At 43.2% G+C, this 21,251-nt stretch overlaps 1 protein-coding gene across 2 annotated transcripts in view; it reads left to right on the forward strand.

Annotated features, from left to right (window-relative positions):
• grin2da (glutamate receptor, ionotropic, N-methyl D-aspartate 2D, a) overlaps positions 1-21,251 on the forward strand; it is a 317,340-nt gene that overhangs the window by 199,882 nt on the left and 96,207 nt on the right. For both annotated transcript variants that reach the window (XM_074612865.1, XM_074612866.1), the window contains one exon: positions 13,754-13,868. In XM_074612865.1, coding sequence (XP_074468966.1) covers positions 13,754-13,868 — 115 coding nt within the window. The remainder of the gene's footprint in view (positions 1-13,753; positions 13,869-21,251) is intronic.

Consider the following 21,251-nt stretch of genomic DNA (forward strand, 5'->3'; position numbering starts at 1 on the left):
AATATGATCTGCCACTTTTCAAATCTCTGCACTAAATGAAGGAATAACATTTTAGATCTGGTGTCATTCAATGTACCATATATTTTACACAACAAACATGATATGCATGGTAAATTACTGTGTTCGAATAACCTTCCGGTGAGCACTATTGTTCTGGGGTGGGAGGGTACTGTACAGAGTACTGTATTTTCATATTGTCATCTATAATGGTTATTTGCATAAAAACACACAATTTAAATGATGAGGAAATACATTGTTATATTTATATTTCAATATTTGCTTTGATTAAACAAACTCTGGATATCAGTAGTTTTAATGATGTGTTACACATCTACATCTGCTTCAAACAACTATGTTTATTAAAATTTCTCACCAAAAACGTTATTTTACAAGATTGCATTCGTACACATCATGATGAAGATATTTACCTCCGCCCAATACTCAATTTACTGAACAGTGCTTGAACGCATGATGTTAGTAGCTCCATTATTTAACCAGTCAGGACTGTGCTGCCCACCGGCTGCTAACAGGTATAACGTTTCTAACTCTCCTCCTGTTCATTTCAACACATACAGTATTTGTTGTTCACAGTGTCGCATTATCAGGGATGAAATAGGGTGTGCCCCTCAGCTTTAGTAGCGCCATGCTTTGGAGCGCTTTTCTTTCTCTCCGCTGTGGCTCCGGTCCCAAACAAACTAAAACATTACAGTATGCATATGCTTCATTGTGCATGCGTAACTGTCGGAAAGCATCAATAAGAGAATCGTTAGACACGGGGGCGTGAGATGCCGAGGAATCGGACATCTAGGAACCGGTTCTCTGTTCCGTCACTAGCGTTTCCCTGCCTGCCAAAGTGGCGGATGGCCTGATGATTTCACCCACTACTGCCAACAATCTACCTGCATTTGGCTGGTGGCGGGTGGCGGGTGCTAATTTCAGACCCTGTTAGTGTTGAATAGAAATGGAAAATGTATTTATATTTTTAATATTTTTGTCCTCATCAGTTGCTGAGGGTGGATTTGTCATAGCTTTTAGGATTCATGAACATTTCAATTAGCAACAAAAGGTGATGGAAATGCTTTTTTCATATAAAAATGCTTTGATGTGTGCAGATTAACTCAATCAATTCATGGATGGACTCTAAGTCTTGTAGAACTGTAACCAGCAGTCACATGTTAAACATCATTAACCATGCAGGGAATTTATGGGTCCGGTAGATCTGTTTCTATTTGTTTCTGTTTATCCAGAACATTAATGAGACCTCATGAAATGATGGCCAGCCACCCGTTTTGCCAACACACAGGCTCAGTGTTGCTGGCTCTCATCATTAGACATCAGTGCTAGTAAACATGAATCAATTAAAATACTCAGCTCAGTTTGTTTGATTTTAAAATTTCCATTAAATTGAACAAATTGTACAGGATTGAGTCATCATTTGTACCAGAAGAAATCTGTGATTTTGTAGTGTTATTTGAAGTATCTGCTGTCATGTCACACACTAATTGGCAGGCTCTGACAGCATTCATAGTGATAGATCAGGAAAAAAAAGAAAAAAAGCTGGCCAATGGCAGAGCAGTGAGGCAAAGTAACAGGCATATCACCAAGTGAGAGATTGTGCTAGCTGAGAAACACTGAGGCTGACTGACCAGCTGGCCTAAACCACCATGGTAGTGTCCATTAGGTCATCAGGAAACCCTCAACATGAGCAAATCACAAGTTATTTAAAGCTTTATTCATTCATATTTGTATATACACAATGAATCGAATGATTCTCAAATAAATCCCCTGTCGTGACAAACCCAGTGAATTATCACCAGCTCTGCAACTCTTCTGAGCTTTTTAGCCTCTTTAAGTTCATAGTTTGGGATTTATGACACATTTATGGGTCAGTCTCAGCTCTTCAATCAACCCTGTTTCCAGCAGCAGCATGCAGATGTTCTCAGCTGTACTACACTACGTGTCCAGCGCTGTATTATTCTCAGGAGTTGAAACAAACACAGGACTTTCACCCGGGAGACGAAAAGTCCCCGTGTGAAACCAAAAGTTGTTTTACTGTATTTGTGTCACGTAACTTACGTAACTAAAGCTACAACGAGGAACTTTCATTTTGTCTTTATTTTGGCGGTCCCTTTGTACAAAAGCGGTAGTGTTTCCGAGCACCGGGGTCCCTTTAGAAAACCTCTAATTTTACTGCAGAAGGGTCTGACAGTCTGCCCCATGCCGTCCTGGTTCTGGTTCTCCCGTGTCTCTCTTCCCTCCAGCGGGCCCAGCGTGGTGTCGGTGTTAGCTCCCAGTGGGGACCGGCGTAGCAGCGAGGCTGAGCTCTGCTCCTGGCCGGAGGAGGAGCCGCTGCTAAACGTAAAGTTGTTTTGTTTCAATTCCCAACATTAAGTTTCACTTTCACAACGTGGTTGGTTCAATTTTGCCTGTCTGAAGCATTAGAATGGTAGTGATGAACGCCCATTCAATGGCTGTTTATGGCAACTACGCTACGGTCAAGGTTAGGGAAGCATCATGGTTACGAGAAATAAACTATGGTAAAGGGATGGCTGGCATTAGGCAACTGAACAGCGTTTTGTCATACAACTGTTTGTATGATATCTTACAAAAAAGTTATTCCTTCTTTTTCGTTCTTTTTCCTACAAACACGTGTCGATTTACGCTCGTTACATGCATACAGTCTTTTCAAAATAACCTTCCGTCTGCACAGGAAACAACCTCCTTAGGTTTAGGCAAGAAAACTACTTAGTTAAGCTTAGAAAAAAATTACTTGGTTAGGATTACGCAAGTAAACTTAGTTAGGCTTAGGAAAGACTGAGGTTTGGCTTAAATTAACTCTGGAAGTGGCGTTACTTAAGTACGTCAGATACATTACAAATAAATCAACAGTGACTTCTGGTTTCACACGGGACATGAACGCCGGTCTCCTGGGGAAAGTCTGCTATTTTTTAATTCATTAAAGCATCACCCACTATGCCCGCCCACCAATCTAACCTCCACATCCTTTTACTCTCCGCCTCGCTACATGGAGAAGACACTGCATCAGCACTGAATGTTGTGGCTGTTAATTGTTAAATGCGGAATCATCCAATATGAATACATAGGATGCCGGTTAAGCTGGTTGTCTGGAGGACACAAAGGGTAGTCATTACACTTTAAACTGAAAGATGTGCGTTAAGAACAACTTGTTCCTCCTCAACCAGACGCGCTTTTTCCAGCTGTATGTGTCATCAAACTGAGTGAGTCAGACGGCCACCTCAACATCTCCTCAGACCTTGTTATTCAAGGTTTTTGTGACAAGATTTTCTCCAGACCTTTGTGAGCTGGAGCAGATGGAGGTCTGAGTAAACTTTATTCCTGCGAATGAAAAGGTGGATTAACTGGGGTGAGCTGAGTTTTACCCTCCATTGTATCCCTGAATCGCTGCTTTCAAACCCTGGTCAGTCTGTCCATTTCTCTCTCTCTCTCTGGCTTAAATCCTCTCTATTGCCTTTTCTCTTCCTTTATCCCTTTACTTTCACCTGTAATTCACTTGATTTTTTTCTTCTCCTTCTCTCTTCTTCTCTCTCAGTGTGTAAAGTAATAAAACAGGGGATGATTCCACAGGGAACTTTTCTCTCCCCTTCTGTTTGAAGCACGGCTGTCACGTGTCCCAGTAATGAATTCATTGATTAAATCAGGCTCTGTCTCAGCTCTGCCGTTGTGCAGGCATAATACAGACGGAGAGCAGCTCAACCTCCTGCTTGTCTCTCACTCTTTCACCCATTTCTCTCGGACTCATCCTTCCCTCTGCTCCCGGCCTTCACAGGGTTCTACCTCATGGTTTACAGGTGAAATTTAGAGTCATAATCTGTGACATTTTCACAGAAATTAATGCCAGTTTTTTAATGACTGGTACAAGATAAAAGTAGGTATTTTACCTTTTTGCAGCCTTTCCACATCTAAAAGGTTGTTCAATGGCTATTTTTGAATGTGTGTACCTTATATATATATATATATTTTGTGTGTTATTGATTCCTTTTTGTTTACCATGAACATATTTACTGCCTCTGGCAGTAATAGATATGTGCTAAAAATTATAATATCATAATGAGTAATAGTTTTTTTTCCTTGGATTGAGTTTGCCAAAGTAAATATTTCATAATCAAGATCAATATGTCATCATTTCTATTATGATTTCTTAAAAATTCCACCTCTAAACTTGGCTTATGAGCTGGTTATTACTGGCAGAGTGTGTCTCAGTGAGAACAGGTTGGGAGGACAGTACCAGGATCTGACTGTGTAATTAACTGCTTCCTTTGTAAATCCATCACGGTTGGCACAAACAGACAAGGGACTCAAATACAAGACTCATAGTAGAGCAGGAACAAAGTCTTTACTGAGCAGCAAGGGTTCAGTACACGGGAAGTCAATCTAGAAACAGGCAAAGCTATCCAAAAACACTAGGCAAGATCAGAGTCAAAGTACTGAAGACTGGTCTGAGAAACACGGGGAGATCACTGGGAACAGAGAGGCTGGGACACTCACTACAACACCACAATGAACCGGCACAGACAAAGGGGAGCACACAGACTACGTCCACAATGAAAGGAGGGTGATAACGAGGGACAGGTGACAGCAGGGCTAACCGGGGACAGGTGACAGCAGGGCTAACGGGGGACAGGTGACAGCAGGGCTAACGGGGGACAGGTGACAGCAGGGCTAACGGGGGACAGGTGACAGCAGGGCTAACGGGGGACAGGTGACAGCAGGGCTAACGGGGGACAGGTGACAGCAGGGCTAACGGGGGACAGGTGACAGCAGGGCTAACGAGGGACAGGTGACAGCAGGGCTAACCGGGGACAGGTGACAGCAGGGCTAACGGGGGACAGGTGACAGCAGGGCTAACGGGGGACAGGTGACAGCAGGGCTAACGGGGGACAGGTGACAGCAGGGCTAACGGGGGACAGTTTACAGCAGGGCTAACGGGGGACAGGTTACAGCAGGGCTAACGGGGGACAGGTGACAGCAGGGCTAACGGGGGACAGGTGACAGCAGGGCTAACGGGGGACAGGTGACAGCAGGGCTAACCGGGGACAGGTGACAGCAGGGCTAACCGGGGACAGGTGACAGCAGGGCTAACGGGGGACAGGTGACAGCAGGGCTAACGGGGAACAGGTGACAGCAGGGCTAACGGGGGACAGGTGACAGCAGGGCTAACGGGGGACAGGTGACAGCAGGGCTAACGGGGGACAGGTGGAAACAATCAGGGCAGGGCAGACACAAGAAGGGTGAAAAGAGGAGATGTCACACGTCATCAGCGCGTCATACCTTTTAAGTACAACACACGGCCAGTAAAATCTGGTCTGCACTCACAACACACTGCGCATGGGTTATACCCAATATGACAAGACCCGTGTCCCAGCCTCTTTCAGTAGGCCTTGGACAGACAATCACACAGGTGGGAAACACACAAAGGCAGGAAATGAAGTAGCCAAAACAGAGACAAAGGTGAGTATACCAAAATAAAACAGGAGAACAGGTCAATCACTACGTTCTACGGTCTGTTATCTCTTTATAACAGACCGTTGCTATGGGTGCAGTTCTGATCTTGGACTCTGGAGGACCGTTTTTGTGTCAAATGATTGATTTCTTAAGTAAATAGCTGTTTAAGAAGCGGGATAATGTACAGCTAGCGGGTCATTGTTGTGAAAGAATCCCCTTCGCAGAGGATACAAGGCGTACAAATGACGTGGAAATCAAGAAAGGCGTACTTAATGCACGATAAACGGCTTGCACATTATCGTGGCATTTATAAGGTTTTCGTGCGAACAGGCTGGGAAATGTATGTCATATATATACGCCTATTTTATGCAGTGAAACTTGTGTTTGGTGGATTATTTCTCTGTTATTACAATGTTAATGGTCATTGTATTTTACATCGTTGGAAAGCCTGTTTATTTACCTTCACAATGATGTCACACTTCATCATGCATTTGTGGGATGAGCAGCACAGCTGATTATGTGGGTAGCGCCCAAGAAAAATTTTCCAAAATGCTCCATCAATGGTAAACAGTGTATTCTCCTGTTGGTATTGACTCTTGTTTTGAGTTGTTTGGTGGATTGGATGATTGAACTCTCTATCAGTAACAAGGAACAAACAAGACATATTGGCTATTTTACACTTTATTCATTTAATACACCGTCAGGAGCCTCAGTTGCGGTGGAAGATCCATACGCAGCCACAACAGCCTGGCACCTCCTCCTCAACCTGGTCACCAACCTGGTCACACGTTGCTGTGGGATGGCGTTCCATTCCTCAACCAGGATTCGTTGCAGGTCAGCCAGCGTGGTTGTGTTGGTCACTCTAACACGTACAGCACGCCCAAGCTGATCCCACAAGTATTGAATTGGTTTGAGGTGTGGACTCTTGGCAGGCCGTTCCATTCTCTCTACTCCCACATTGTGGAGGTAGTCTGTGATAACCCTGGCTCTGTGGGGGCGAGCGTTGTCATCTTGGAGGATGAAGTTAGGTGCCAGATTGTGGAGATATGGGATCCCCACTGGCTGCAGAATCTCATCCTGATATCTCCCTGCATTGAGATGGCCTTCAATGATGACAAGCCTTGTTTTTCCAGTGAGGGAGATGCCGCCCCACACCATGACACAGCCTCCACCAAAAGTTGTTACTCCATCGGTGTAACAATCAGCATAGCGTTCTCCGTGTCGTCTCCATACTTTGACCCTGCCATCCAACTTTCGCAGACAGAACCTGGACTCATCACTGAACATGACCTTCCCCCACATGTTCAGGTTCCATTGTCTGTGTTGTCGACAGCAGCGCAAATGGGCCTGACGGTGAAGGGCAGTCATTGCAGGCTTCCTGGTAGCCTTATGAGAATACACTGTTTACCATTAGCAGAGCATTTTGGAAAATTTTTCTTGGGCGCTACCCACATAATCAGCTGTGCTGCTCATCCCACAAATGCATGATCCTTACAAGTTGGACCTCATTGTGAAGGTAAATATACAGGCATTCCAACCATGTAAAATATAATGACAATTAACATTGTAACAACAGAGAAATAACCCACCAAACACAAGTTTCCAAACTTTTTTTTCCCAGTTTATATGTACAAATATATCCAAGACACATGCAATGATCATGTCATACAGCTGTTGAATTAGGGCACCTTTTTTGGTTCAATTCCGGCCCTGATTTAACGTGAATGTGATAACATTGGTTGCAGTTTGAGTGATTTAGCGAGCACTAACACTCTCTGACATGTATTCATTGGATTTGTCCTTTATGTGTGTGAGGCAGCTGTTGGATTGTGCCTGTAGCGAACCTGTTTGATGCTTCCCAGCTCATGTTCCTGTGCCATGCAGCACACTGTGCTTCTCTCATTCTCTGTATCGCACACGCTCTCCCCGTCTGCGTCCGTCTCCCCCTTTTGTTGCATTTTCCCTCGCTGTCTCTTTCTCTTATTCCTTCTCTGTTCCCCTCTCTCTCTTTCTCTTTCTCTTTCTTTTTCTCTTTCTCTCTCTCTTCAACCTTCTCTCTTGCTCTTTTGCTCTCCTCGCCTTCTCCCCCCTCCTGCTGTTCTTTCCACTTCCTCGCTGCTGTCACCTCTGGTTCACTGCTCTTCTGCACTCTACTGTACACTCTGCCTGAGAAAATCAAGAGAATTTGAGACGGTAGGGCGGAAGGAGGAAGCAGAGGCAGGGAGGGAGGGTGAAGAATAAAGGATGGAGGGGTGGGAGAAAAAAGGGAGGATAGTATCCCACACCGAGCTGCAGAGTGGCACTGCCCGGCAGAAGGGATGGAGACATGTTTGACTTCTGCCACTCTGAACCTCAAGGCTGATATGTGTTTTTTCCTGTTTGCTGAGGTAAAACTAGGTGACAGAGAAATGCTTGAGTCCTCTGGGATCACCCAGATGTCAGTTAACAGGTGTTCATGTGGGTACAGCAGCAGGTTAGAGGTCTAAACTCCTGCCAGGGAGGCCAAACACTTTCCAGTCACAGGAGAGGTGGACATGAATTCAGAGGCGTACAAGCAACCTTTTTATCAAAGTGCCCTCAGAGATGGCACGGTGTGTGAGGTTACATCTGTAGCTGGCGTGTTGAATGTGTTCTGTCTAGATTCAAGTACAGAAGTTACATAAGTCGACTTTGACTTGGTTTCTCACGGGACACAAACAGCGGTCTCCTGGCTGAAAGTCCTGTGTTTGTTTGACCCGTCTATCCAAAAGCGTGGACATTGTTGCTCTTTATACTGTGCCAGTTACTGTGACCATCTTAATAATGACGCACGTGGGTTTACATTGGAATTGAAAGCCCAATGTGCCTCATACCGATGCTACTGGGTGCCTCGGTATAAGATGCCGAGGGCCACTGACCAAGCTGTGTTGGATCCAACGGGTTAGATATAATTGCGTTAAGGTGTTTATCGTTGCACTGCTTACCTATCAAACACATGACGGATGTTGGGCTAAAAGAGGCTGCTGAAAAGCACCACAGTATGATTATATGGTAGGGTAGATATGTATATTAATACAACCTGGGAGCGAATAAGGTTCAGCTTTCCTGTTGATGCTCTATTTTCATGTGTTTTCCAGAGTGCAAGCTGCAATTTCAGCATCCATTCAGCCTCTGCATCTCTGCTGGATGATATTGTTTGTTGGTAATGACGAGCAGCGGTAGCTATTCAAGTCTACCTTCATGCATTTTTCCTGAATCCATTGCACATCAACAATGTGGTAAATTATCTGTGTTGCATATACTCCAGGACTACATTAGCATAAACTCAAGTTCCTCTCAAACAATTAGTGAACTGACCGTTTCTGTTAAATTCAGAGTTCCCCGAACAGTTCCCCTTTGGGAAATGAAGCCAAAGTGAATCAACTACGCAGTAAAGACTGTGACTCCTCAGTCAGCTGCACCTATAGGAGCTGAATCTCATTTACTGAACAATAGCAGGGATAAGCTCACACTCTTATTATTGGAAAGCAGACTATGATAGCTGGGATATGCATATAATATCCGGATTTCTAGCTTCTGTAAGCTGCTTTCTAATGCTGTTTGTCATTATTTCTACTCCTCGCTGTATTCATAAATCATATGCAGAGCTCAAAGTCAACATAAGACCTGAGGGATATTTTGCACTTTGACCAAATAATTCAGATAGTGGACCACTAAGGATTATGCACCCAACTCATAATTCCAGTGTGCCTAGAAGCACAAGGCAAAGCCTTGTGCAAAGCACACTGGTCTATTATTCGACGCGTTTATTTCTTCTTCTGACTTCTGCCTAAACTTTGCCGCGCTACTCCTCCGGCAGCGTTGCCAGCACAGGTACAAAAATTACATCAAAACGTGCGGAATGATCGGGAATCGTGTGCTATGACCTGACTAAGAGATTCGCACAGCGGTTTCCGAGAAAATCGCGCAAAAGCGCGATTTTTTTCTCCATTGGAATGCATTGAAAATCGACGTGACGAGTGCTCAAAATCACTCCTCTTTGGGGCCATACAGAGTCGCCATACTTTAACGTAGAAACGGGATTAAAAGTTTAAATGGGTCACGAGACTTGGGACTTTATTTGGCCAAATGGAAATTTTTTGATAGCTGGCACGGTTTTCACGAAATCGCAGTTTACGTTTTGTGAAATTTTCAGACCGTTTCAGATTTTATAATGGGTGTGTATTGCGTGGGTCGTTAAGGGCTAGAGCGCGTGACATCATCGCTAGAGTGCGGGAAAGCTTTGAAATTTTTTGAAAATTTCCGAACAAATTGCTCTGTAGCCCACAACGTCCACTCCTCATACACAATTAATACATCAAAACGTAGGTATTTTTGTGCCGGTCGCAGACATGTAGCTATGGAATCAGTTGGACTTACACAATTTGCGACACATGCCTGAACATGAGAGCAACTGCAGGCTTCGCTCCCATAGGGCCCCATATTAAATTTCACAGAATGTTTTGGATCAGAGAAAAAAGTTACTACTTTTCGAAACTGCCGCCGAGGTCACATTTTTGAAACTACAGACCCAAATGTCGCACCATTTGTTCATCAGAGACTCCTAACTGGTCTCATGAACAATCTAAGCGATAGGAGTCACGGTTTCTGTCGTAGAAGTACTTTTATGACATGTACGTCTCTGGTTAACTCCTATTATAAACTGCCCCACTGCAGCAGTTTCCAATCGCCACGGCAACTTCAGATTGCTGCTAGACAGCTGATTCACATTAGCCAATCAGAGCAGGCTGACTAACTAACACACACACACACACGCACACTATTTACTGTATCACGCCATTTAAGTGAGCCAGCATGCTCTAAACCAGGGCTTCAATGGATCAGGGCCATAATTAATGTGATCAATTACACCTGTGATTAAAAGCCCCCAACTCTCATTGTATGATAACAGGAACTAAGTATTCACCTACTTTTCAAAATAAAATCCCTCAACTCTTACTGTATGTTAACAGGAAACTAAACACTCCTCACGGCCCCCCAATCACCATGGCAACCACTGACAGACACGCACGCAGCGAAAGGGCCTACAGTTATGACCTCACTATGGACCTCAGACAGTCTGAATCTGCCCCCCCCTTCCACACACACACCACCCCTAGCCCCCACCCATCCCCCCAGCACCAGGCACACTGGTCAAAATTTCTTGCGAAATTTTCTAGTTATTGTTTCTATGTTGTGCAAGCTTGTGTGCACGCTATCTTTGTCTGACAGTAGTGTGACAGTAAAGTCTGGTCACTGTAAGTTTATCTGTAAGAGCCTCAGTGCTTCTCAGATCATCTACCAGCATCTGGAAACATTCCTAAAGCACATTTAGAGGGGACTCTAATCTGACAGGGTTTGTCCTTATTGTCCTTATTGTCCTTATTCTCATTTGAATGATTCACTGAAGACACAGTGTGTACAAAGGACAGACATATTTCAGAAGGACCAGCAGGTTATTATGATGCAGTAGAAGGTTTAGTATGACAGCAGGCTTGGTTGAAGCCACTCCCTACATGAATGAACCCTTTTCCTTTTGCCTCATTCATTTCAGACATGCTGAACCCTTAAAGGCAGTTAGGACAGTTTACTCCAGTATCTGACACTGAGATAATCCAGGATTCAGCCCCTGTGTGTAAAGTGTCCACCTGCTCAGCACAGCCATCCAGTTGGTCAACTAATCTCCATAGGGAGCGGGTCCTCTTCATGGAGTCCTCCATGTTTCTACAGTAGCCCAGAACAGACAAACCAAACTCTGGCTCTGCAGAGAGACGTTAATGTTTGTATGTTACCTGAAGGCCACCGTAGTTTCATGACACACTTGTGAAAGTGCGGTAACGTGAGCTGCAGAGTGCAAACGCGTAGTACCGACAGCCGCCGTCTGACTTCTGTTGCTCCTAAAGTAGTGTTATTATGATATGGATGGCCTCAGAGCGAGGTCAACAGCAGGTGAGTGGGCAGAGAGGAGTTGAGTTGATTACAATCTGCAACAATACCACTAGATGCCATCAAATCCTACACACTGAGCCTTTAGCATCTGGCTTTGGCTGTTTTGAGGAAGATCTTATCTTATCTTATCTTAAACAGCAATTAGGTGATTAATTCATTTTATTTATTGACAGAAAACACATCAACTATCATTCCAGCTTCTCAAATCTAAAGATTTGCTTCTTTACTTTGTGTTATATATTGAATATGTTTGACTTTTGGATTATTGGTTGGGCAAAACAAACAATATGAAGATGTCACATAAGCTTTTTTCATTTCCTGACATTTTACGGATCAAACGTTTAATAAATGAATCAACTTTTGACTAAATGTTCATTTTGACCTTAAGGAGCACCGTATGCACTAAACTAATTTAAGTTGCACTTCTATTGGAGTTTAACCCCCGCTCAGGGTCCTCAGTGATCAGATGAAGCTGGATGATATTTGAAACACTACTCGAGCATCAGAGACTGTGAAGAGGCAGTAGGTGGACCTTTAAGCTGACACTATTTTCTTGCTGATAATGGAAATGATTGGTTGCAACCCCAAATGGCAATGAATTGACTGTAATTCTTTTACACTATTCAGCTCACTAGATGATATAACACACAGACACGTTATGGAATTAATGGTTCAGGCATTTTGGTTTTGATGACATCTTGTGGACTCGGAGCCCCCCGCTGTGGTGGCACATTTTGTTTGTTTGTTGTCAATCAACTGTATTTTTCTGTGACAATTCCTGTTGATTCATTTAGATTTTTCTCTCTGGATGTGACACTCTGTTCAGCGATAGAGAGCCGTAGTCGCTGTTATCCGCCCAGTCCTTCCTCTTCTATTCATTTTGATTCAACCACGGCAGTGTGTACCTGAAACACACCACTTATGTGCAGCAGAGTTTTTTTTATTTAAATTTTAAATTTAAATTTTATTTATTTATTTGATGTCAGGGATATAAAAAGGAGATACTTGGTTTTCAGAAGATACTATTAGTACTAACATGTAGAGTAAGTTGTGCTCTTGACTGCGTAGTCACAGTAGTTACTAGTGTACAGTGTATTTCTTTGTTTAAACTGATTTCTGCAGTGCATATCTTTGGCTGTTTTGAAGTCTGATTGCAGTTGATTAAGTGTTATTCGAGATGCTGTTGAGGTTTTCCTTCAGCGAGGTCGCCCGTGTGTTTGTGAGTGTGCGGGATGGTTTCATCAGGAAGCTTTGATGTGCTTTTTTCCAGAAGCTTTTAAGGTTGATATTTTATTAAGAAACATCAAAGGTAAAGCTCTTTCTCTGCTTCACACCAGCGCCCTTTGCATTTGTCTTTCCTGGTATTAAAATTATTCTCAAGTATTTGTCCTCTGATGTTTATTCTCTCTCAGTTTTCCTCCCCCGTATTTCTCTTCTCTGCAAACCTCCCGCTGCCGTGTGACAGCAGAAAGCAGCCGAAGACTCTGCCTCCCCTCGTCACCTCCTCATTAAACTCTGTGTTTGTCCCCCCTCACGGTCTCTACACCTCAACAATGGGATTCATATCAACAGACACGTGTTGTCTGTTTAGCGCAGAATCCCCACAGTGAAGGTCTCGGCTCTATACCGCCACAGCTTTGACTACTTTACTTGATTTTATTTTCTCGTTTCTTATTTGATTTCTCTTTTATCAAAAAAAAAAGAAGAAAAATCACAAGGGCACAAATTGCCTGATGTCTTTTCTCTGGTATACTTTTAAGAAACAGTTTATATTTAAATAGATACTATGGCGCGTGTTTAAAGTATTATGGTTGTGTGTTGAAACAAGTTGATTTCAATCTGCTTTCTGGCACCAGAGGAATGGATGACCATGGATCAGGCTGCTCTCATACACGGTTCGTAGCTTTAGAGACGAAAAGTAATGCACTGTATTTCCTTTATATCCCACAAAATCAATTTGTGTGTAATTCACGTAATCGTGAACCAGGAAATATACATCATATATATTATAGACAAATTATTTATTTTTATTTTTTTTGAGTTTTGTATTTTTTTTTTTTTACGAAATGTGAAACTTTTTTATGCCATATATTTATTTTACTTTCTTAATGAATACAACAGCTAGTTTAGTCTTCCACAGGGGACAGGGACTAATTCTACGGGACATGGTGTCTTGATAACCAGACTGAGATACCTCCACATCTATTTCCTTCTCCCCTTCCGTGGACTACATGTTGTAGGCTTGTAATTTGACCCTTCTCTTATCTCTTTTTCACCTCTCTGCTCTCGTCTCCTCTCACAGGTACTTCACCAACATATCCATCGGTGGGCGGGATTATTCCTTCAACAGTGACGGCTACCTGTCCAACCCCCTGCTTGATGTCATCTCCTACACCAATGGGAGAGGCTGGGAGGAGGTCAGTACACAGCTGTTCAAGATGGCACTCATTATCATAGCGCAGCGGCTAGACGAGCTAACCGCAATTTCACAGCCCATCAAACACGCTGACTCATCACTGCTCAGTTTCACCTTTGTGGTGTCTCACTGTCTCTCCCAGATCTCATTAGAGATCCCCTAAGCCCCTCTCTTCCTCCCTCTCTCCTCCTCTCCCTCTACTCTTGCGTTTTGGTTTGTCAACCTTGTTAGCCAGCGCTAACTCGCAGTCCAATATCCTCTCCATCAGGGGCCATGTGTAGCGCTTGTACAGGAACAGCACCAAATCCAAGGTCTGCCCTCAGAGGGCACTTTCAATTCCTCAAGACTTCCTTCGACCTGAGAAAAACGAGTAAACCTCTTTGTTCTATCCCGCTGTGTTCCATTTGCTCCTGACCTTTAGCGACTCAATATGTTCACTGGCGAGTGCAAACTCTCAAGACCCCCCTCATTTAAAGGATGATAACCAAAAAGGAAGAAATCGACCTTTGAAAGAAAGAAAACACATCGCTCTAACAGTGCAGCATCAGTATGAGTCTTTGGATTTCAAAGTGTTTGTAGTTCTTCACCTTCATGTCGAAGCTTAACTTCTTCCTAAAGGTAAAGTTCTATACTCTATTTCAGCTTGGCTCCATAAGAGACGGATGGATGATTCAGATTAGAGTGCATTAAGGAGGATTTAAGGAATAAGTAAACTCAATTTATGTCAGAAGTTGCTCTGAGCAGGATTTCTGTGCGGTCTACACCTGTCTCAGCCGGCACACAATTCGGGCAAAAGTATATGGACACACTGTGTGTTCACTCTGAAGCTGTTTTTCATAGTTTGGGATATTTCCAGTTGAGGTAATTTCACTAATACGACGACGAGTGTGTCTCCAGTGACTCCATTGAGATCCAATTGTGATCCGGTTGCTCTGTCTGGTTTGGAATAATTGCGTGATTAAGTATTTCCGCCAATCCGCAATTGCATTGCATTGCATTGCAAGCAGTGTTCAGTTTTTATGCACCAGATATCTGGAACAAGCTCCCAGAAAACTGCAGGACCGCTCCAACTCTTAGTTCTTTTAAATCAAAGCTTAAAACTTTCTTGTCTGCTGCTGCAGAAGCTACGATACCTGTGTGTTTCCTACTAGGATGAACTCACACTATCAACAGGTATCGCTCATGCTTTCGGCTGATAAAAAAATCAGGGATCTCATTTGTAAAACAGTGTGTAGGATCCAGACTAAAAATGTACGTGCGCACAAAAGCCGAAAATGGTGTGCGCCAAAAAATAATCAGACTTATAAAACTTTGCAGGCAATGTTCCCTTTATAAATCACAGTCCACCGGGAAATGTGCGCACGTGGATCCGCCTCATATTCCGCCCACTACATGCCCACATTCAACCATAAATGGTCGATGCAAAGCTCCTCATGAATGTTTCTACATGTAAATGAGCCTGTTGATCAGTGGATCTTTATGGTGAATCATGGCGACTACCGAGAGGAAGACAGAGACGAGGAGTTTTTCTGACACACAGATCGAGGTGCTTGTAGGTGAGGAGGTCTCTAAACACTCGCCATTAAAGCTATTGGTGCTCCGTTCTGCCATTCTTTAATGCTATTTGATATAATCTTGGATTTCTACAACCGATGATGATGATTTCAACAGCTGCTCCACAGCTGACTGCGAGTGTTGGTAGTTTGGCCCGATGTCCTCTGCGCTCCGGAGGTGGAGGGAACGTGATGGTGACACAGCGCTGATGAGATATTGAGCGGAATTTGATTTGAGATTTGAGTTGGATGATATCTTTTACATTTGTAAGGTGCTTATGGAATAGTTATGGTTCACTAGCACAAATAACACTGCTGTTTTAAATGTTTATGATAAAGTGGATCATAAGTTTCCCCTACCTCGGTGCCTCCATAATGTGCGTACGCATGGGTCAAAGTTTCCATACCGGTGCGCACATTGTCCCGTCAAATTTGTTTTTATAGATCACAACTGTTGCGTGGGAAGTGGCATACGCACATTTCAGGCCCCGTTTTGTTCGTACGAAACGGTTCTTAATGAGACCCCAGGAGTCGCTGGAAAAAACAGGGTCAGGTCAGGTCAGGTCAGATAACGTTTCATTTGTGCGTGGAACATAGCTAAGTTAGCTAGCTAGCTAGTGTAGATGGCGTATGTTGTGTGAGACGAGAGATGTAGTTCACTGAGCGGTTTCACACTAAACCTAGGACCAACTTTAAATTGACAAACATCATATGTGTGATTCATGGCACAATTGACACGGTATCAAGAATGATTTGTCTCTCACCATTGACTACCATACATATTCTTTTTCCGGAATAAGGTCCTCATGGAGCCCACCGGAAGGGGAGGGACTTCGCCTCTCTATAGGTGTTGGACCTCTGTGCTCTTGTGGCTGAATGGGAGAAAATCCCTGCTGCCAGGTTCCAACACCTAATGAAAAGCCTTCCAGGAAGAGTCATCATGTATGGATGTAATGCTCTTTTCCACCTTTGGTTAAAACTTTATTTCAGCTCCTCAACTTCTGAATTTCCTTTCAACTCAGATGATGACATATTGTAATTACAACAAGCATTTTCCATTGGGCTTATACTATATACACAATCTCATCAGTTGCAGTTTCTTAAAATGTTTAATGTGATCAACAAGGAACTAGTGAGAAACTGTGGCGACATCGGAGGGAACATCGTCATACTAACATTAAACAGCATCTTCAATCACTGCCAAAGACATCAAGAGCTCCCAGCAAGCATGCTGATGCTGCAGGAACCAACGCACGGGCATCGATCGCAGGGACGTCCCACACCAATACACATGGACGTACTGAGGAGAGATGCTGGACAGTGCTGGCTTTCCGATAGTTGTATTATCACTCTTTCCATCCACCACTATTGGTTTTGTGTTATCAGTCCTACTTGTATTAGCTATTACAGCTGCTAGACTGCTATTGTGGCTGCTTCTCTATCTCTCTCTCTCTATCTATCTATCTCTCTCTCTCTCTCTCTCTCTCTCACTCTCTCTCTATCTATCTATCCCCCCAGCCGGTCTCGGCAGATGGCCGCCCGCCCTGCGCCCGGTTCTGCTCCAGGTTTCTTCCCAGTAATCGGGGAGTTTTTCCTGGCCACAGCGCGCTTGGTGGATCCTGTTGGGTCTCTAAACTATGGTGTACGGTCATAGACCTGCTCTATATATAAAGCGTCTTGAGATAACTTCTGTTGTGATTTGACGCTATACAAAAATAAATTGATTTGATTTGATTTGATCTTCTGCTGAACACTTCTGATGTCAAATCGGTCAGTTGTAGAATCTCATTTTGGATTTCTTCTGCCGGCAGTTTCAGTCCTTCTCAGTGTCACATGGTGAATGTTTGATCTGAGCTGGCCTCGAAATCCCCCCCTTTCAGCTGTCAACATTCATGATAAAACACATTAACTTGACAATGCCGCGTAATGTCTCTCCCTCTGGACTTTCTATGAAATTCTGACTGACTGTCGGCAGTTTACATCTTAAAAAGTTTGGACTGAATGGTGGAGTTTGGGGGGGTGATACATCATACATGCTATGATCTGAAATTGACCCCAATCTTGCTTTGCAGAAGATAACAAGCCTCAGAGCAAGATTCAAGTCAGGGGAAATAAAGTTACTGACAATACTTAGTTTAAAGCTGACAAATATTCAGCACTCGTGAACAATATCCATTTGATTGCTGAACAAGGGGCATTTATTTTTGGAGAGTCAGCAATTTTATTCATGTTTTTAAGTCTTCTGTACCTCACTCCGTCTTATTTTGTTTTTTGAGTTCAGCACATCCAGCCTGTACTTCCTTTGGCAGTGGTTAACCTTACAGAGCAGAACATTACCGTAGTGCCTGGTGAAGTGATGCTCCATTCATGGGAATAATAGCACCATTTTCTGCCATTTTCTGATGCATCTCACCATTACTGTATTGAGTTTTTACTGAAATGATGGCTGAGATACTGACAGAGGAGACAGGTTACTGTCTTGTACTCTGTGGGTTTGGAAAAGATAGAGGAAGAACAACTGACAGATAAGGGTTTAGTTTGCACTGCTGCTCTCAAACTTAGGACTTTCAACCAGGAGACTAGTATTCAAAACCAGTTTGTGTTGTTGATTTATTTTGATGGTTATGTAACAAAGTTGCGTTAGTGATGTATTTGACTTATTTTACGTAGTTATTTTAAGGCCAACCATGACGTTTTTCCTAAACCTAACTGCACGTGTTTCACAGTGACAACGTGGCATTAGATGATGCATGAAATGCCGTTTCACAATGTTAAGCCTGTGGCGTATAAATGACATGCGAAAAGCCTAAAATGTGTTATCATGACGTAAAAAATGTCCTTACAATGTCATGCTCTGTATATGCCTTCCCATTAGATTGGGTTATGAAATCAGCCCACAAGTCAGAGTTTCAAAACAACATGAGACAGCTACCAGAGGTCCAAGGAAACCAACTCATCCTATCCCAAATCACAAGTGCCTTGGTCAAACAAAACAGTTGTTTACTGAGGAGATCGAAATGGCAACATGTACGAAACACTTAAAGACAGCATTGGTACCAGCACAAGTACGACAAACATGTAATAGTACCTTTGTAAATATATAATTCATGTTTGTTTAGCCTTTGGATGGATACAGATTCAAATTATGATGCACTGCAGTTTGGACATAAATGTGAGTCCATCATGTCATTTAATTTTTCCTCAGTCATTTCCAGGCAAGGACTTGAAGGTCTCTTAAAGTGACTGTTGTGTGAGGGCTTTGACCTGTAGGATAATGGCCAAGCAAAAGACAAACAGTGTCTATACAACTCCCTCAGAGACCGCTTGACCCTAACTGCCCAGCGGTTCTCTCCAATTTCATTTGTCTGAACATCCCCGTTTCCCAGCCGTATATTTGCTGAATTAACCTCTCCTGAACTGAATCACGGAGTATATTTGAAGAGCACAGAACCTTAGGGCAGCTGAACAAGAGCTGGCTGTAGAGCTCGGAGTGAGATCTGGGATTGTATTTATCAAGAGAAGATGAATATTCAGTCTTGCTTTTGGCCAAAGAACATTTTGTGAACTTTTGTAAATGCCAATCAGGTTTGGCAATTAACCTGTTTCTGATACCCGATTTCAAAACTGTGATGTTGCCCCTTAAACTTCAAGCAGCACACGAAGCAAATCATGTTGGATTTAGTGTCATTAATATGTTGCATGTTGCATAGAAAAGAACAAACCATGAGGGCAGGCCAACAGCACCCCCTGAGCCGAGCCATACTCACCTCGAATCACCTGAGCTGAGCCATACTCACCTTGAATCCCCTGAGCTGAGCCATACCCACCTCAAATTACCTGAGCTGAGCCATACTCACCTTGAATCACCTGAGCCGAGCCATACTCAGCTTGAATCACCTGAGCCGAGCCATATTCACCTTGAATCACCTGAGCTGAGCCATATTCACCTTGAATCACCTGAGCCGAGCCATACTCACCTTGAATCACCTGAGCCGAGCCATACTCAGCTTGAATCACCTGAGCCGAGCCATACTCAACTTGAATCACCTGAGCCGAGCCATATTCACCTTGAATCACCTGAGCCGAGCCATACTCACCTTGAATCACCTGAGCCGAGCCATATTCACCTTGAATCACCTGAGCCGAGCCATACTCACCTTGAATCTTACTGAATAACTCAATAAATAACACAGGGTCACACAAAATGTTAAAAAAAGATGTGTAAATTTTGTTAGATACATTTCCAACGTTATATTGTTAGTCTTGACCTTTACATATTGTTAAACACTCTCAGGTTATGTTGTTTTTACTATTTATACCATTCTGCATCAGATCATGTTGTTGTTCTTATATGTACGTGCACTTCACTGCAGATCATATTAGAAATGAAAGGGTTCTTTTGTTGTTTGATATTTGTTGTTTTGCTGCCAACTGAGCCTTTTTCACACCTTTTGAGCATCTCATTCTGTGAGTTTTATGAAGTTAGGTGTTATATGCAACGATACAGCAAGTCATCTTACGTCTCTTTGTTCTTGGAGCCGGAGCGTAAACAGGGAAGTGTTCAGTGGATCAATGAGTGAATAAGACAAGACAGCTGCAGTGCCTTTTTAATCAACATGCCTGGAGAGCTGGAATCCTAGATCACACAAAGCTGGATCCCATTTCAGTCCAGTTTAAAGACGCAATAAGAATTTTACAACCTCCCAACACAGAATAATAACAATATATCTGTAGGAAGAGTTGTTAATCGATTACAATGACTCAGCAGGTACTTCACAAAGGAGCAGGCTTTGAAACTGACTTCCTGGCCTGCACTCCCAACCAACTGATGGCAAATTCACAAAGAATGGATTGTGGCTGCTGATAGCACCATGAGTTGTGCAACACTTGGGACAGCTATCGGCTCTGTCTGACTTCTTTTTGGGTCTGATTGCAGTTATCCATGTGGCAAATTATAAATGTTGCCTTTGCATGAAGAACACAGTAGGCAAAACAACGGCGGCGACCTGCAGGTCCTGACCGACGAGATGCAGAGACATTCCTGAAAACTCCAGGCAAGGAATTTGAATGTTACGGAGAGAAACCATATTTGGGATTTAATAAGTATGAATGCACTTCAGTTCAACATATTCTCATGCAATGGTTCAAATGATATCTTAAAAAAAAATATTCCACCTTTTTTTTTGGTTTTGCTACGAATGTCCAGCAACATGCGTCAACTTCCGTTTGTTACATGCATACAGTCTTTTCAAAATCGACTTCCGTCCACACAGGAAACACCTTCCTTAGGTTTAGGCAATAAAACGACTTAGTTAAGCGTTGAGTTAGGAAACGATCGTGGTTTGGCTTAAAATAACTTGGGAAGTGGCAATACATTACTGTACGTGACAAATTCATCAACGTTGACTTCTGGTTTCACACGGGACACGAACAGCAGTGTCCTGGGTGAAAGTCTGGTGTTTCTGGACTCATTCACCCTGACCTCCTCCCTACGTTGCGGTCGCTGCTCCTTATATTTCCTGGCTCACGATTATGTGGATTACATACAATTAATTTCTTGGGATAAACACAAATGACATTGCATTACTTTGCGTAGGTATAGCTACGAACAGTGTATGAGACCAGCTTGTTCAGTTACCACCATCTCGCTGAAGACGCTAATAATTTCACTGTAATTGTGTGAGGCTGTTAGCGCGGATCTTTGTGAATTTGACTGTTTTTGCAATGAGGCTCATTTGCAAAAATCACAGGAGTGCTTTGGGAATTACACTGTTTGTTTTTGGCTTCTTTGTGTAGGTTTAGCAACCACAAAATCTACGCAATCCTTTTGT

This window comes from Sebastes fasciatus, chromosome 17 (genome assembly GCF_043250625.1).
Source record: "Sebastes fasciatus isolate fSebFas1 chromosome 17, fSebFas1.pri, whole genome shotgun sequence".
NCBI lineage: Eukaryota > Metazoa > Chordata > Actinopteri > Perciformes > Sebastidae > Sebastes > Sebastes fasciatus.